Raw genomic sequence first — 17,259 nt, forward strand, 5'->3', positions numbered from 1 at the left:
TGGATTATAAAATAATTCAGTGGAACTGTCGTGGTTTCCGCAACAACTTTTCTGACGTTAAACACTTGACATCACCTACCACATCTCTCTGCGTGGCACTCCAGGAAACACATTTAAAACCTGGAGAAAGAATTTCTTTAAAAGGATTCGATCTTTACCGTAAAGATGACGACAGCCACACTTGCGCCAGTGGAGGTGTGGCTGTACTGGTTTCAAACCGCATCCCGTCTTTTCCGGTACAAATAACAACAGAGCTGCAAGCTGTGGCAGTCAGAATATCTATGGGCGTCACTGTCACAGTTTGTTCCATATACTTGCCACCAGATGTCAGAGTCAATGACGATGAATTGGATTCATTGGTTGAACAGCTGCCAACTCCTTTCCTTTTACTTGGTGATTTCAATGGTCACAATCTAATGTGGGGCAGTCACGATATCAACCGTCGAGGCAGAGCCATTGAAAGATTCATAGGCAATCACCAACTATATTTATTTAATACTGGAGAAGTGACATACTTCCACGCCCCAACAAGAACATTCACTGCCATTGATCTATCATTAGCAACCCCGAATCTGTTTTCAGCGTTTACATGGGAGGTTGGATCTAATCCACTCTCTAGTGACCACTTCCCAATATTTTTAAAATATCGAGGCAGAGAAAGCTGTGAAACAGCCCGTCCACCACGCTGGAAACTTGAAACGGCAGATTGGCCTGCATTTTCCTCTTTGGCTAACGTCACTGAGGAAATGGTCAATACTGCTGATATCAATGATGCAGTAGAAGTTGTCACTTCCAGTATTATTCAGGCAGCTGAAAAAACAATGGGGAAAACGTCAACCAGATATCCAAAACATCCGAAACCATGGTGGGATGAGAATTGCGAGGCAGCATTTAAAAAGCAAAAGAAAGCATGGGGGATTTTCAGAAGATACCCCACTGCTAACAATTTGGTTGCTTTTAAGAAAGCAAAGGCTAATGCCAGAAAAATAAGAAGGCAAAGCCAAAGGGATTCTTGGAGGAAGTATGTTTCTAGCATAACATCTTCCACCAGCTCAAAAGCAGTCTGGGATAAAATCCATAAAATCAATGGAAAATATGCTTCTCACTCTCTGTCCATGCTGGAAAGTAATGGCACAATAATCAGTGACATAAAAGGTATTGCTGATTTGTTGGGTGAAACATTTTCGTCTTCATCCAGCAATATTATGTATACAAGGGATTTTCAGGCTTATAAAGTCCAAACTGAAAAACAATATCTAAACTTCCACTCCCCATCTAATGAGGATTATAATGTGCCATTCAGCAGAATAGAACTATGTACAGCAATCTCTCGCTCGGGGAATACTGCTGTAGGTCCGGATAAAATCCACTACAGCATGATAAAAAATCTGTCAAACAATTCCCTTAGTAACCTTCTGAATCTATTTAACAGAATATGGACAGAACATATTTTTCCTGACTCTTGGAGGCTATCAATTATTATTCCCATACCCAAACCAGGTAAAGACCGCAAGAATCCCTCTAATTACAGACCAATTTCTTTGACTAGTTGTCTGTGCAAACTTTTCGAGAGAATGGTAAACAGACGCCTGATGTTCCTCCTAGAGGAAAAGAACTACTTTTCACCACATCAGAGTGGATTTCGTAGGAACAGAAGTACCACAGACAATCTAGTAAACCTTGAAACGTCTATACGCGAAGCGTTTGTAAGACGACAGCACTTAGTGTCTGTGTTTTTCGATATAGAGAAGGCTTATGATCGCTGCTGGCGATATGGAATACTCCGTGATCTGCATGAATTTGGACTGCGGGGTAATCTGCCAATTTTTATAAAAAACTTCTTGCAAAATCGAAGATTTCAAGTTAGGATGGGCAACACTTTGTCTAGGCCTTTCACACAAGAAGAGGGTGTTCCTCAAGGTTCTATTCTGAGTGTGACTCTGTTCCTAATCAAAATTAATAGCATAGCTAAGTGTCTTCCTTCCAGTGTTAAACACTCATTGTATGTGGATGACTTTCAGATCTCCTGTCAGTCTACTAACATGAGTTTTATTGAAAGACAACTGCAAACCTCCCTAAATCGCATAGACAATTGGTCGAAGATCAATGGTTTTACTTTTAATGCAGAGAAGACCTCGTGCATCCACTTTTGCCGAAGGCGTGGTTTGCACCTGGAACCTGAAATTCACCTAAATGGGGTTAAAATCCCAATGGTCAATGAAGCAAAATTTTTGGGTGTTGTGTTCGACCATAAATTGACGTTCTTGCCACACTTGCGCAATTTGAAGAGTAGATGTTTAAAATCTCTGAACCTTTTAAAGGTATTATGCTGCTCATCCTGGGGAGCAGACAAATGTTCGATGCTCAGGATATATAGAGCCCTCGTTCGCTCTAAGCTGGATTATGGATGTGTTGTTTATGGCTCTGCGCGAGAATCTACTCTTCGGATGCTGGATCCAATCCACCATCAAGCATTGCGTTTGTGCACTGGTGCATTTCGAACTTCCCCTATTCAAAGTTTGTACGTGGATGCTTATGAGCCTCCACTATCTCTCAGGAGAGAGCAGTTGTCTTTGTTCTATTACATTAAACAGAAATCTCTGGCTAAGCCTTCAGTTTATTGTAGAGTATCAGATACTCAGCTGAAAAGATTATTTACAGCTCGCCCAAGTTGTGTCCCTACATTTGACATTAGAATGGAGAATGTAAGCAGCACGATTGACCTGGACACAAGCAACATTTCACAGGTCGAGGTCGATAATATATCACCTTGGTCAACTCCTGTGATTAATGTTGACTTTAGCTTAAAGCAGTTTCCTAAGGAATCCACCCCAGACTACATCTATAGGCAGCACTTTGCAGAAATTCAACATTGTGACAGGAATTTAATTCCTATTTATACTGATGGATCGAAATCGGTTGATTACGTTGGCTCAGCCTTTGTCTGCCAGGATGAGATCGTGGCAGAACAAATCGCATCGAATTCTTCCATCTTTACTGCAGAGTTGCAGGCTATTTACCTAGCCTTAAAATATATAATTAGTAAAGGTCATCGTCGCTGTGTTATTTACACTGACTCAGTTAGTGCACTTCAGGCTTTGATCTCACATGAACCTAGTTCTCACTCTATAGTGATTAAAATTCGCAAACTGTTTTGCCATCTTATTGCGAGTAATATTCTTGTAAAATTTTGTTGGGTCCCAGGCCATGTAGGTATAAGAGGGAATGAAGAAGCTGACGCAGCTGCAAAGTCAGCAAGTCCTTCTAAGCATAGAATGTTTATTGAAGGAGGTGACTTGAAGCTGGTCGTTAAAAAACGAGTAGCAGAGAGATGGCAAAATGTGTGGAACGAACAAGTCCACAATAAACTTTACGAGATCAAACCTATAATAGAAAATTGGACACACAAGAAACAGTATGATAGGAGATCTGAAGTCATTCTTACTCGTCTGAGGATTGGACATACTCGGCTTACTCATCAATACCTTTTAAAGGGTGATGACCAGCCAGTATGCCAGTACTGCATTTGTATTTTAAGTGTCAAACACATACTTTGCAACTGTGCTGCTTTTGACCAGAGTCGCAGACAGTATTTCGGAAATGCAAGTTTTAAAGAGATTTTGGGCCAGAGGCCAAATGTTGATAAATTACTGAACTTTCTAAAAGTTACAAATATTTATAAACAGATTTAGTTGTTTGTTTATTTTATATTTACATATTGTTACTATATACATTTTAATTGTTATTTATTTTTGTTATCGGTTCTATGTTTATTGTTTTTATCTGTTGTTTTGTTCTATTTTATTCTATTTAATTTTGTTATTTATTTATGTATTTATTTACACCATGTGTTGTGGCGCAGCTTGGCCTGTGTTGCCTTTGTGCCAAAAAACTATTACCAACCAACCAACCATACCATCCAGCAATATTATGTACACAACAAATTTCCAGGCTTATAAAGTCCAAAGTGAAAAACAATATCTAAACTTCCACTCCCATCTAATGAGGAATATAATGTGCCATTCAGCAGAATAGAACTATGTACAGCAATTTCACGCTCGGGGAATACTGCTGTAGGTCCGGATAAAATCCATTACAGCATGATTAAAAATCTGTCAGACAATTCCCTTAGTAACCTTCTAAATCTGTTCAACAGAATATGGACAGAACATACTTTTCCTGACTCTTGGAGGCTATCTATCATAATTCCCATTCCCAAGCCAGGTAAAGACTGCAAGAATCCCTCTAATTATAGACCAATTTCTCTGACTAGTTGTCTCTGCAAACTTTTCGAGAGAATGGTAAACAGACGCCTGATGTTCCTCCTAGAGGAAAAGAACTACTTTTCACCACATTAGAGTGGATTTCGTAGGAACAGAAGTACCACAGACAATCTAGTAAACCTTGAAACGTCTATACGCGAAGCGTTTGTAAGACGACAGCACTTAGTGTCTGTGTTTTTCGATATGAGAAGGCTTATGATCGCTGCTGGCGATATGGAATACTCCGTGATCTTCATGAATTTGGACTGCGGGGTAATCTGCCAATTTTTATAAAAAACTTCTTGCAGAATCGAAGATTTCAAGTCAGGATGGGCAACACTTTGTCTAGGCCTTTCACACAAGAAGAGGGTGTTTCTCAAGGTTCTATTCTGAGTGTGACTCCCCTTGATGTGGGTTCCTGTCCGTGGTGAGGGGACCTCCCAGAGATGGTTTAGTATTTCTTCTTTACCATTCCTGGGATCTGAACGCCCACCCACGTGTTTGCCGTGCGTGGTGGCCCGTATGCCGGAAAGGGGGATCCTGGTAGTTGAGGGGCAACATACCGTCCCCAACACACTGCTTTGGCCCCTGCTTCGGATAAACGGGAGGCTCAAATCAGGCTCCGTTTGAGTCAATCGGCTGGTCGTTGAGTCATTGTTGACCTCGGCTTGGAGTCAACCGATCGATGCAGACCGGGCAGACACGTCAGACAAGGTGTGCTTTTCTCGACTGCATTGTGAGGGTATAGCTTCTGGGAAACCCTGGTGCGACGGTCTATGGGAGTCTCCCATGTGACGGCATCCCCTTGTTGGGCCCCATGGTGGGTGGGGTCACCAGAAGCTGAATGTTTTACTTTTAATCATGGATTTCTCAAAAATAAAAGATCCGAAAGAGCGAAACAATTTAAAAATGTCTAGTACCTTAGCATACTTAATAGTACACGCAACTGGTGACAAACCCTTATCTAAAGCTTCTCCTTTTCTCATTCAAAAATTGTTCCAGTCGACTATTGGAGATTTGAAAAAAATTCAGAAATTAAGATCAGGTGATTTACTGGTGGAAACATCCTCCCCACAACAATCTGCAAAACTTCTAGAAACAAAGACCCTGGGAGAAATGGAAATCACTGTCACACCACACGGAAGTTTAAACTCATCACGTGGTGTGATATCTGAAATTGATCTGATGTCTGAAGACGAATCAGATATTCAGATTGGTCTTTCAGATCAAGGTGTCGTTGCTGTCCGGCGCATTTCAATTCGTCGAGATGGAAAGTTGATACCAACCAAACACCTGATTCTTACTTTCAACAAACCAACATTGCCATCCTTTATAACAGCAGGATACCTACGTTGCTCAGTCCGTCCATATATCCCAAATCCACTGCGTTGTTTCAAATGCCAGCGGTTTGGACACTCGCAAACATCCTGCCGAGGAAAAAGCGCATGTGCACAGTGTGGGACTGAAGGGCACGACAGTACAGAATGTAAAAGTACCCCATGCTGTGTGAACTGCAAAGATGCCCATTCTACTTACTACGGAAATGCCCTGCATGGCAGAGAGAAAATGAAATACAGCATGTAAAAACAGTAAACAACTTACCTTACCCAGAGGCACGTTGCATGGTCACTTCAAGTGCACCATTGAAACAGAAGACATTTGCAGCTGTTTTGAAATCCACAAAGACATGTGAAGTTCAAATGGATATTTCAGTTTCTTCTGAAAGAATCTCTCACTCATCATGCGAAATGTCTACTGATCCCATCAAAAGAAACATTAGAAAAGGACAATACAAAACAAAAAACACCCCTACCTAAAACAGGGGTGATAACGAGAAACCTGGGTTCTAAAAAGGCTAGTAAGAACCCATTAAACAAACAGAGAGTGAAAGCAGCTCTCTCTAAATCAAAACAATCAGAAACTCAGTCTGTGAGTGAGTTCTATGATATTTCTGATGAAGAGAATAGTATGGAGGTGACACAACCAACCTCACCTTCAAAAGGAAAATTATCTGTGAAGTTAGAGGGATACTTTCACAAAAAATGCTGCCTCAACAAACACATAATGGATTACAAAATAATCCAATGGAAATATCGTGGTTTCCGCAACAACTTCTCTGACGTTAAACACTGTACATCATCTACCACACTTCTCTGCGTGGCACTCCAGGAAACACATCTAAAACCTGGAGAAAAAATTCTTTTAACCTTTTTTTGTCCGGAGTCGAACCGAGTTCGATGCACGAATGCGTGATGGCAGACCCGCAGTCGAACTGAGTTCAATCAAGACGTCATTAATACTATCTAAAAAGTTTTCGCTCGACTCTCACTCGAGAGTCAGGTTTTTGCGATGTTTTTATTTCTATTGGATGTTGTTAATGACGACGTAAAATCTTTTAAATTTATATCCAATAGTAGTTTATGTTTTTGATCTTTTTTTCGGTCCCCACTCAGAGCAATCGTACATATGATCAAAAAATAAGTGATATATTTGATTATTTACGGTAACTACTGCACACCCGTCTAGAAACCCATCTTCCCCTGAGGCGTCTTTAGAAACAACCGCGATTCTCGACAGTCAGCTGGTCTCAAGTTCAACTAGTTGTATAAACACAGTACAGCTGTGCGCGTCACGTGATTTGTTGCGATTTTTTTTTAATCTGACAGAAACAATAAATATAAATAATATATAATGAAAATACAAAGTTTTATGTAAAATATTTTAAAATATGCATTTCATAAAATAGTGCATTTTTACCATTTTTATCATTTTAATTTTTTGTGGGAGTTTTCCCTGTAAAGCTCATGGGTAGCATATAAAAAAGTAAGCACTGGACTAAATGTTATAAAATGAATACTTTATTGTTAACATATTATATTTATATTTGTAAAAAAATACAAATAAATATTTTTACAAGTTTATATGAATAAATGCAAAATAAATTGAATAAAATGCAATACATTTTTATATCTTTATACATGAATAAATACAAAATAAATTTTTTTATCTATATGCATGAATAAATGCAAAATATGTTACCCTCGTTTCGGTGTGATACGTTTCTACCAGTCTGTCAATCAGACTCAACCTGAAGGATAAGTTGGATTTCTGGCCACCATGTTTTTTATATATCACAAATGCATTTATTAGACAAAAGTCTACCATATGAAAAAATATTTTCCTATAATACTTCTTCCCACCTTTTCTCGCCACTGGATAGTCATGGAGATATTGATCTAAAAGGTCAACACCCCCCATCGTGTCGTTGTAGTTGACAATGACCTGTGGCTTCACAACTGACTTACCGGCATGTGTTACTGTAGTAACCATGGCAGGATTGTGCACTGTAGACAGTAAAGTTACACTTCGCTTATTCTGCCATTTCATTACCATTAGCTTACCTCTCTGATAAGCCATTGTCTCCCCTTTTTTTAATTTCTGCATGTGAATTGCTGGCGGCATCTCTCGTCTGTTCGTGCGTACAGTTCCATAAAAATCCGTATTGCACGTAATAAGATGATCCGCCAACTGTGGGGAAGAGTAAAATCTATCTGTTGTTAGACAATACCCCTTGTCTAACAACGAATCAGCTAAAGTCAGCACAATCTGTGAACTGACTGGCATGTGTTTATATTTATCATCCAACACAGTCGATTTGCCGGTAAGACCCTTTCCACGCAAGACGACCCTTGTATAGCATCAAACTCTCATCAATGGATATGACTCTTTCCGGTGTATAAAATCGCAAAAATTTGGAATTTAGATCTAATAATATCGGCCAAATTTTGTGTAGTTTAGGATTGGGGTGTGTGTCTGCGTTGTATGTGTCGTTGTTCATGAAATGTGAATTTTTTTTTATGTCTGCATATCTATTCTTCGAAATCACTCTGCCAAAAAACGGGGTATGTAATTTGGCGTCTTGCGTCCAATACATCCTCTCCTCGGGTTTTCTAATTATACCTTGCAGCATGCATATAGATAAGAACAAAAACAATTCCTCTACAGTCAGTGGATACCACTGACTTTCAGAACCCTGAGGCTGTTGAGTTTGGAACCTGTTCGTTTTATCTACAATTACATGCATCAGATTGGTGTCAAAAAATAATTTAAAGTACTCCAATGGATCGGCGATGTTTTCCACGTTCACCTGTACGCCAGGATTTCCCACAAAAGGAAAACGCGGAGGAGCCGAAGGAGGATCATGTACATCCAGTAGGGTCCAGTTCTTTGCCGTCGATGTTGTCGGCACATCCTGGACACCTGCGTCCGAATCTCTCGCCTCACTGGACCAACTACTGTCCTCAGACCCACTTGATGAAATAGGGGCATACTCAGAATCGGAAGACATTCTGCCAACAAAATAAATTATCTGAACTCTGTTTTTTTTGTATTACGCGCGAAAAACCTATTCTCGGAAACTATTATAATGATAAGTGACTTACTTGATTACTTGCAGCAACACAAAACCAAAAAGCAAAAGCACAAAAATATCAAAAACTGAAGGTGACAAAAGTTATCCAACAGAACAACTCAAGAGTAGAACTATGAGTGAAAAAGTACAAAGGGTCAGAAATTCTAGAAACAATCATCTGACGTCTTTTATTGCTGTTATAAATCTTAACAGTTGAGAACCCCGGTGTCGGAAACCTTTCTACTTACAGTACAATAAACATTTCCAAGCAGTAGTTTTATTACCAGTTTCCCTTGTGGGAATTGATAATTACTTGCAGATGTTCAAAAGTTTTATATAAATGCTTTTATATATAAATAATTATATAGAAATATGAACAACATATATTCTTTTACTAAAATATTTATTTTATAATATGCATGAAAAGTTTTACGAAAAAAGTGTCACAAATATAAATAATAAGTTGAAATGTTATCGGAAACCTTTCTATTTACAGGACAATAGTCTAAAGAGTTTCCAATTACCAAGTCAAATGATTTTATTGCAGTCGTCCTGTCAGACTGCAATAAAATGAAATGTCGGTGATGATGTCGGACTGGGAAGGAGGTTTGGTAGTGGGAGCAGGAGTGATGCCTTGAGAAGCAAGGTATGCCTCATCAAGGCCATAGTCCTTACTGTGGTGGGTACAAATGATTTCGTCGTTGCAGATGTGACTTTGAGGCTTGGAGTCCCTGATGGAACTGGGAGAGAGGGCTGGCAGTTGTGAAGAGCAGTTGTTTCTTTTCGCTTGGTGTTGCTTAACCTCTTTGAGTTTGGTGGACTGTATTCCACAAATGTGGCACTCGAATTGGAGGTAGCCCCCATGGATACGGCGCATGTGCCTCGATAAGCCCCCATTGTCGACATAGTCGCGGTAGGTGGGCAGGCACGTAGGGCAATGGTAGGGGGACACAAAGGCACTAAGATCGTAGCGATGGCGCTACTAGAAGGCAAGGCCAAGATCAAGTGTAGTGATAGTGAGAAAGAAAGGTGGGTGAAAAGCCTCTTGGGGCACTAACAGCGACCAACCGAGGAAGAGGCAGGAAGAAGAAGCATAGACTAGCGGGAGTGCTACGACTTTTGCTAGTGGAAAGGGACTAGAGCGTTCACCAGCTAAAGGCCGGTGAAGCGATAGGAAAGTTTTGCTGGTTGAGCAGCAAATACACGGTGCGTTTAAACCGTGCAGGCCACTCTTCCAGCGGAAGAGAGAAGAAGCAGGACAGAAAAAACCAAAAGAGTAATACTCACCCCGGGGAGTGAAGGCTCGGAATCCGGGCGCTGAGTTGAAGGTAACGGTGAGTCAGCTTAATGGCGAACCATCAAGCTGATAAGAACAGATTTAAAAAGCTTTTATTAGATAATATGCAAACATATATACAGATATTAATATGAACAGTAAATAGACAAAGGAACTGGTAATGTTAACCAGTTTGTAGCTGGGCAATGGACAGCAAAACAATGGAAAGAGAGGACCAAAGCCCAGGAACGCAAAACAAGGGCGCATAGCCTGCCAAAAAAAACAAAACAGAGTAAAAACACGCGGATACATGGGCACTAGCCAGCCAAAACAAACACACAAGTAAAGCAAAGTTAGGAGGAGCGTTGGCCAGAGAAGTGTTGAAGGTATATTTTGCCGCTCCACCTGATGGCGTCGCTCACCATGAGCTTGCGCATCAGCTTTGAGTAGTTCTTACCAATGCCAAGACGACAAAGCGTGGATTCATTTTCCAAGTCATAGCCTCCAAGGGCCCCAACCAAGAAGGCACTGATATGGGTGTCGTATCCTTTTTTGCGCAGGTGTCTCACTAGGTGTTCTTTTCCATTCTCGAAGGGCATGGCCACATCAACCACGGCTGCGGTCATGGTGGGGTCGTGAAGGATCACCAGGTCGGGCCTACAATTCACGTCATAACCCGGTAGACGCTGGTTGATAAAGACTTGGGCATCCTGTTTGTTGAAAGCACGGACGAGTCTATTCAGAATCGCATTGTGCCTCTTCGTGATAGTGGAGAAGTTCAGCGGGCAGTGGCGTAAGACGTGCGCCAACGTCTCCTGGGCGTAGCCACAGCGATGACAAGACTTAGGACCGGAACCAAAGCGCTTAAGGTTACGGAGGGGGACTACACTCAGTCTTGCGCGGTGTATAAAATGCCAGTTGGCAAAACGAGTGTAGTGCCCGTTACCTAGAAAGTGGTTGCTAGCTGGGTTACCAGCAGTGATTTGAAAAACCTTACCTTGGTCAGGTTTACGCAGTGAACTCTCCAGGAAGGTGTAGTTCAACTGGCGACAGAGATTACGGTGGCAGAGTTTCTTCTTGACTATGTTGTCATTGCAGATAAGAGATGGGGTGCTAAGACCAGCATCCGACCATTCTACGTTAGCTTTTTTCCTTATGCGTCGAGTTGCCATACGTAGCCTGGTCCACATAGAGGAGAAGTTCGTATACCCTAGGTCATCTTCCAAAGTGCTGTTCAAGAACTGACATAGGTCAGTGAGGGAGGGAGGGCGCTTGATACGCTGCTCAACAATTGGGCGGAGGGAGCCGACCGCAATATTGGAGACAGCTGGGTCTGAAGAGTCAAACAGGTGGATTGCATGGCTACTTTGTGCGATGTCGGCGACGATCGAAGTTGGTGTGACACCCGCACCTCCTTCGCTGTGCGGAAGGAAGACTAGTTTTGGACTGGCACGCTGCGGTAGGCTCAGCCACTTCTTGACCAGTTTTTTCGTACATTTGTCGATTTTGTCCAATGTCTGTTCGGTTGGTGACCCAAGGGTGAGATGAAACGGGAGCCTCGAGAGAACAAACGTGTTTAAGGCATCAATCTTTTGCCAAGGGGCCAAGCATGAGGCATCCAGGCAGTCTGCATCCTTGAAGATGGAGTTAAAGACGTCCTCTTCGGTGTCAGATCTCGAGTAACCCGTGGGCACCCCCAGATGCTTGTAGGAGTCCTGAAGTGAGAGGCTAGGAAGGGGAGTATTATTAATTTTAAACGTATCTGGACTGATGTTTTGTTTTTACCTGATACCACTAGGGTAGCACACTTGTGGATATTAAACGAGATGCTCGCCCAGGAGGATTACCCAGAAATGGAGGAAAGCATCAATTGTAGACCTGCGACGCTGTCACTCAGGAGAGCAATGTCATCAGCGTAGGCTAAGGCGTCGATCTGATGGTTGAAAAGGTTATATCCAGATTTCAGGCTTTGGATTTGCTGGATTGCTGGTTCCAAGGCAAGGTTGAAGAGAAGGGGGCTGATGGGGCACTCCTGTCTCACTCCTGCTTGAACCAAGATGGGGGCCGTGAAACCTTCCCCTCGATGTGGGTTCCTGTCCGTGGTGAGGGGACCTCCCAGAGATGGTTTAGTAACTCGTAGGATGGCATCAGGATGTAGGCCATCTTAGGGACTACTACTCCCAGATTACTGCATGAGGGATTGAGCCGAAAGCGTTCGCTACATCTAGCCAGGCCACATAGCAGGATCTTCGCTTTCGGCGAGCGTCCTGGATGGCTGATTGGAGAAGAAAATTATGATCGAGACAGCCCTCAAAATGGAGGAAACCATTCTGAGCTGTGGATAGGCAGTTGTTGACTGAGCACCAGTTCAAGAGACGGTCAGCTAAACATGCCGTGTACAGTTTACAAATGGTATTAATTAAGCAGATTGGTCTCCAATTGCGTACGTTCCCTTCGTTGCCTCTTTTGTAGGCTAAAATGGTCGAAGACAGTCTCCAGCTATGTGGGATGTGATCAATCCGTTTCACGGCATTGAAGATGGAGGCCAGGATTACACCTTGAGGGTCTACCTTACGCCAGTGTAGGTAGCGGACCCCGTCCGGGCCCGGGGCGGTGTTCTTACCCTTGGCAAGGCGACTGGCGACTTCCGTGGAGGAAAACGGGAGACTAAAAGGATCTTCCGAGGAGGCAGGAGGAGAGGCTGGGGTGGCAATAGGGGTCACAGGAGTGTCAGGAGCAGAGCAGGAATGGCTGAAATGTTCAAAGATGGCATCTTGATTGATTTTTGCAAAGATGGGACTTACCTCCAGTGATAACTTCAAAGGCCTGCTTGCGGTTGGCACGGTAAAGCTTCTGGATGTAGCTTGCCTGGTCATGTTGGGGGGCTTGCAGTGAAGGAGCCTGGATGGTGCGGTTGCGAGAAGACGGCGAGATGGAGCAGATGTTGACGACGAGGGTCATGAAGTCGCCCAGGATGGATTCTAACATGTCCTTGTCGACAGCGGAGTTGAAGCGGTCCTCCCAGGCCGTGACCCAGGAGGGGACCGATGGAGCGGAGCTGGAGCTATGGAAAGTAGGAGAAGGTGGAGCAGGCGGAGGGGCCGCCTGGGGGCCTTGAGAGACCGGGGTCAGGCACGGCGAGCAAGACCGTGGAGGTGGAAGTGAAGGAGATGGAGCCACTGGATGAGGCGAAGCTGTAGTGGGAGGGACGCAGTCCACAGGAACCAGGGCATCAGAATCAACCATCGGTGTAGGAGATGGCGGGATAGTGGCGAGACTCCTGTTGGCGCAACGAGGACGAATTGGAGTGTGGTGCACATTGGTCGAGGAAGCTGTGTTGCTGTGCAAAGGCGGGGGGCTGGAGATGACGGCTTCTTCATCCTCTTGGTGGAGGCTGATGAAGTCAGAGCTCGAGGGCCTTGAACCTCTTGGCGGCCTTGCGCAACGGCGTCTTGTGGGAGGAGTGGAGGCATTGGAGTCTGGAGATGAGAGAGCCAAGGATTGGGAGCTCTCCGCTGGAGTAAAGACTCGGCGACGACAGCTGATGGTGTAATTGTGTTGGCGACCACGTGGCCTCAGGTCTTGACTAGAATTCGGGGAGACCGCAGGAATCTGACTGGCACAAGTAGAGATTGAGTGGACTAGTTTAGCAAGCAGCTAGACGTGGGAACATCGTGCTCCTGGTTTTTTCGAGTTTTTATGAAGTCTATTGTGATTTTGTGAATCTTTTTGTGCATTTTCGACATCCTAAGGATGTGACGAACATTTTGATGTCAAACTTGCCCGGGTGCAAACAAAATTTTGGAAGTTTGGACCACCTAAGTTTTTGTGACTTTGGACTGTTTTTCCGGATTTCGTGGCTTTTCCGAACAGGATTTAAGGACGCCGTGGGATACGTTCTAACGACGTGAGTAGCCCACCAAAATTTTGTGTAAATTGGCCCAGCCGTTTTTGTTTTATTGACCTTTTTCGCGCAATAAGTTTCGGCCCGCATCGGGCTTTTCTGTAACTTCTGTGCAGAACTATTTATATCATCGGGTAGAGGGCCGCTTCAGCTATTTTCCTTGTGAATTTGATCGCGATCTTTTGATTTCCTGCTGAGATATCGCGATTTTAAATCTTTGTACTTCTTCAGCACAGAGTGGGGTCATTGGATTCCAGTAGTGTCTCTCGATCAAGAGAAGATTACAGCGTTTTCCGTAAGGAGTCTTTGGTAGTGTCTCTCGTGAAGAGAAGATTACAGCGTTTTCCGTAAGGAGTCTTTGGGTAAGTTTCAGTTTTTGTGCAGTTATACCAGTGTCGGCAGGGTCCATTAAGGTACACCCTTAATAATATCTAGAAATATTCGAATAATAATAATATTTAGAATTAGAATAATGAGCGATTCTAGCAATCAGTCCCCTCGTCCGTCGACTCTCGCGGCGATCGTCCAGTCGTTCGGCGACAAAATAAAGGACGCGAAAGCAGCTGTAGACAAATCAAAAAACTTCAGCAGGGAGCTGAAAGATCTATTTTCCAACAATCTCGAAGAAGCCACTTCCCTCTTTAATCAACTCAAGGATGCCTTCATAACTCTGGCGGAAGAGAACAAGCATCTCAAAAACCAACTTAACAAAGCTGGCACTTTAGCACTCGCGAGCCAGCCAACCCCAGAACATGCCACCTATGCGGAAGTAGTGAAACGTCCTCCTTTACCCCCAAACGATAGGGTAATTTTAATATATCCAAACGAAGAAGAAAAGGCTAAGGAGGTAATGAATAAAATTGCAGATGAGATCAACCCCTCCTCTATTGGAGTTGGAATCGAGAACATCCGGAGAATTAGAAAAGGGTATGCAGTGAGCTGCAACGACTCAAACAGCGCAAATAAGTTATCCGAGGTATTAAAAAAACGGGAAGATATTAAGGTGAGAACTCCAGCCTTAAGAGACCCACGAATAATAATCCCAAACTTACATTGGGATCTGTCCGAGCAGGACGTCAGGGCATGCGTCCTCGGACAAGACAACAAATATTCGAACAGCGAAGATATTAAACATATCTTTTTTATGGGCAAAGAAGACAGGAAAGTGAGATCTTGGGTGATCTCGGTAAGCCCAAAACTTAGAAGAAAGATAAAGGACCAAGGAGACAAAATTTACGTACGCTGGACGACCAAAAAAGTATACGATTTCCATCAGTACAAAAGGTGTACTAATTGCTGGTCGTATACACACACCAGAGCACAGTGTAAGGAGCAAAGAATCTGTTCCGACTGTGCGTCGGATGCTCATCCTACAAAAGATTGTCGAGAATTAGACGAAGATCACACGTGTATTAACTGTTTGAAATACAACAAAACTTGCAGATCACCGAAGGATCGTGTGGACCCCAATCATAGTGCAAGGAGCAGAAACTGCCCTGTACTTAAGTATCATATAAAGCTTAGCTATGCTTCTACGAAGCAATATTAAGATAAATTCTAGCTTCGTGACTAACATTCATAATGGCTCTGAAAATAATTCAAATTAATTTAGATAAGGGCTCCGCCGCTACCGACCATTTAATTAAATACGCGTTTGATCATCATGTTGACATAGCACTAATTCAAGACCCCTACGCAACTAACAGAATTCTAGGAATTCCCCATAGTATTGTTTGTTTAAGTTTAAGTATTAAATCAGCAGTCCTAGTGTTTAATAAGCATCTTTCAGCTTCTCTTGTCGAGGAACTGTCAAACGACTTCTCCACCTCTGTACTCATTGGCTTTCCAAATTACCAATTCATAATTAATTCAACTTACCTTACTCCCTCTGGCTGTATCGAGGAACAGCTCTTAACTTTAAAACCGCTTTTTTCGGCCATTAAATTTCCTGCCCTAATAGGCATCGACGGCAATGGAAGATCCCCAGTGTGGTTTGACAGACTGCTTAACAAGAGAGGCGAACGCCTTTTAGAATTTATTTACGAACTAGATTTAAGTATAGCAAATAGAGAAGGGCCACCTACTTTTTATTCTCATCAGGGACAAAGCTATATCGACCTTACTCTAACTAAAGGGGAAATAGGGAATAAGATATTAAACTGGGAAGTCCAATTAGAAGAAACGTTGTCGGGACATAGATACTTAACTTTCGATATTAAAATTGATTCGAATTTTTCATTACCTAAAAATCATCTTACAAAAAATTATAATCTAACTAAAGCTAAATGGGATAACTTTAACAATGATTTTTATAAAGAAATAGAAATATTGGACCCTTTATTAACTAATAAAAACTGCTCGGTCGATTATCTAGTAAGCAGCTACACTAGAGCTATCCAATCTTCCGCAGATAACTCAATACCTACTAAAAAGGAATACAAACATATTGTTCCCTGGTGGAATCAAGAGTTGACGGCCCTTAGGAGAAAAGTTAATCGTTTAAGACGCCGATTTCAAAGACATGATGATCCAGATCGTGCGGTTTTTAGAAATAGATATTTAATTGCCAAAAGGGACTATCAAAAATTAATAAGAAACTCAAAAACAGAATCGTGGAAAAATTTTTGCACTATCGAGGGTAACTCGGATCCGTTCGGCAGAGTATATAAGCTATTAAGAAACGATTACAATACCCGAATTCAAAAATTGTCTATAAAAAACTCTTCTGGCCAAACCATATACAACGATGCAGAAATTGCTAATCTATTTTTAGATACTTTCTTTCGATCAGATGATATTCAATCAGATAATTCCTACCATAAGGAAATCCGTGACTCCATTGATAAGCCTTACTCCATGAACGACGACTTACCCTTCGAAATTTCGGAAATAAGAGAAGTTGTTTCGGCACAGAAAAACAAAAAGTCCCCAGGCCGGGATGGATTAAACGCAGAAATTATTAAAAAAGCCTATAGACTATCCCCTAACATTCTATCACATATATATAATACGTGTCTTTCTTCTGGGCGCTTTCCGGCCGCCTGGAAGCAAGCTATTGTTAAAATCATCCCGAAACCAGGCAAAATTCTAGACAATCCGAAATCATTTCGACCTATTTCTCTCCTTCCGGTGTTAGGAAAAATTCTCGAACGCCTACTTGTAAATCGAATAACTAACCATCTAAACGGAAAAAAATTTCTAAACGAAAACCAATTTGGATTTACTCCGCAGCGAAGTACAACCGATGCACTCATTAAGGTTCGCGACCGAATGAAGGACGCTCTAACCAATAAAAAAATATGTATATTAATCTCGTTAGATATCTCTTCTGCGTTTGATACAGCTTGGCCTGCTCTAATACTGTATGAGCTCCGCAGAGCGGAATTACCAAAAAACTTGCACGATC

The 17,259-nt window shown here is 42.4% G+C and overlaps 2 protein-coding genes across 2 annotated transcripts; one reads left to right on the forward strand and one right to left on the reverse strand.

The window, feature by feature from the left end:
* The first annotated feature begins 5,123 nt into the window (after window positions 1-5,123).
* On the forward strand, window positions 5,124-5,846 carry LOC136971648 (uncharacterized). The gene has a single exon (XM_067266116.1). The coding sequence runs from the start codon at window positions 5,124-5,126 to the stop codon at window positions 5,844-5,846; it is 723 nt and encodes a 240-aa protein (XP_067122217.1).
* A 2,053-nt stretch (window positions 5,847-7,899) lies between these two features.
* LOC136971649 (piggyBac transposable element-derived protein 4-like) lies at window positions 7,900-8,610 on the reverse strand. The gene has a single exon (XM_067266117.1). The coding sequence runs from the start codon at window positions 8,608-8,610 to the stop codon at window positions 7,900-7,902; it is 711 nt and encodes a 236-aa protein (XP_067122218.1).
* Window positions 8,611-17,259: the final 8,649 nt, after the last annotated feature.

Source organism: Centruroides vittatus, unplaced genomic scaffold (assembly GCF_030686945.1).
Source record: "Centruroides vittatus isolate TY-2023 unplaced genomic scaffold, ASM3068694v2 contig_266, whole genome shotgun sequence".
Taxonomy (NCBI): Eukaryota; Metazoa; Arthropoda; class Arachnida; order Scorpiones; family Buthidae; genus Centruroides; species Centruroides vittatus.

Excerpts from the sequence above, each read along its gene's own strand:
- LOC136971649 (XM_067266117.1), bottom strand. The coding sequence starts at position 8,610 with ATGTCTTCCGATTCTGAGTATGCCCCTATTTCATCAAGTGGGTCTGAG.
- LOC136971648 (XM_067266116.1), top strand. The coding sequence starts at position 5,124 with ATGGATTTCTCAAAAATAAAAGATCCGAAAGAGCGAAACAATTTAAAA.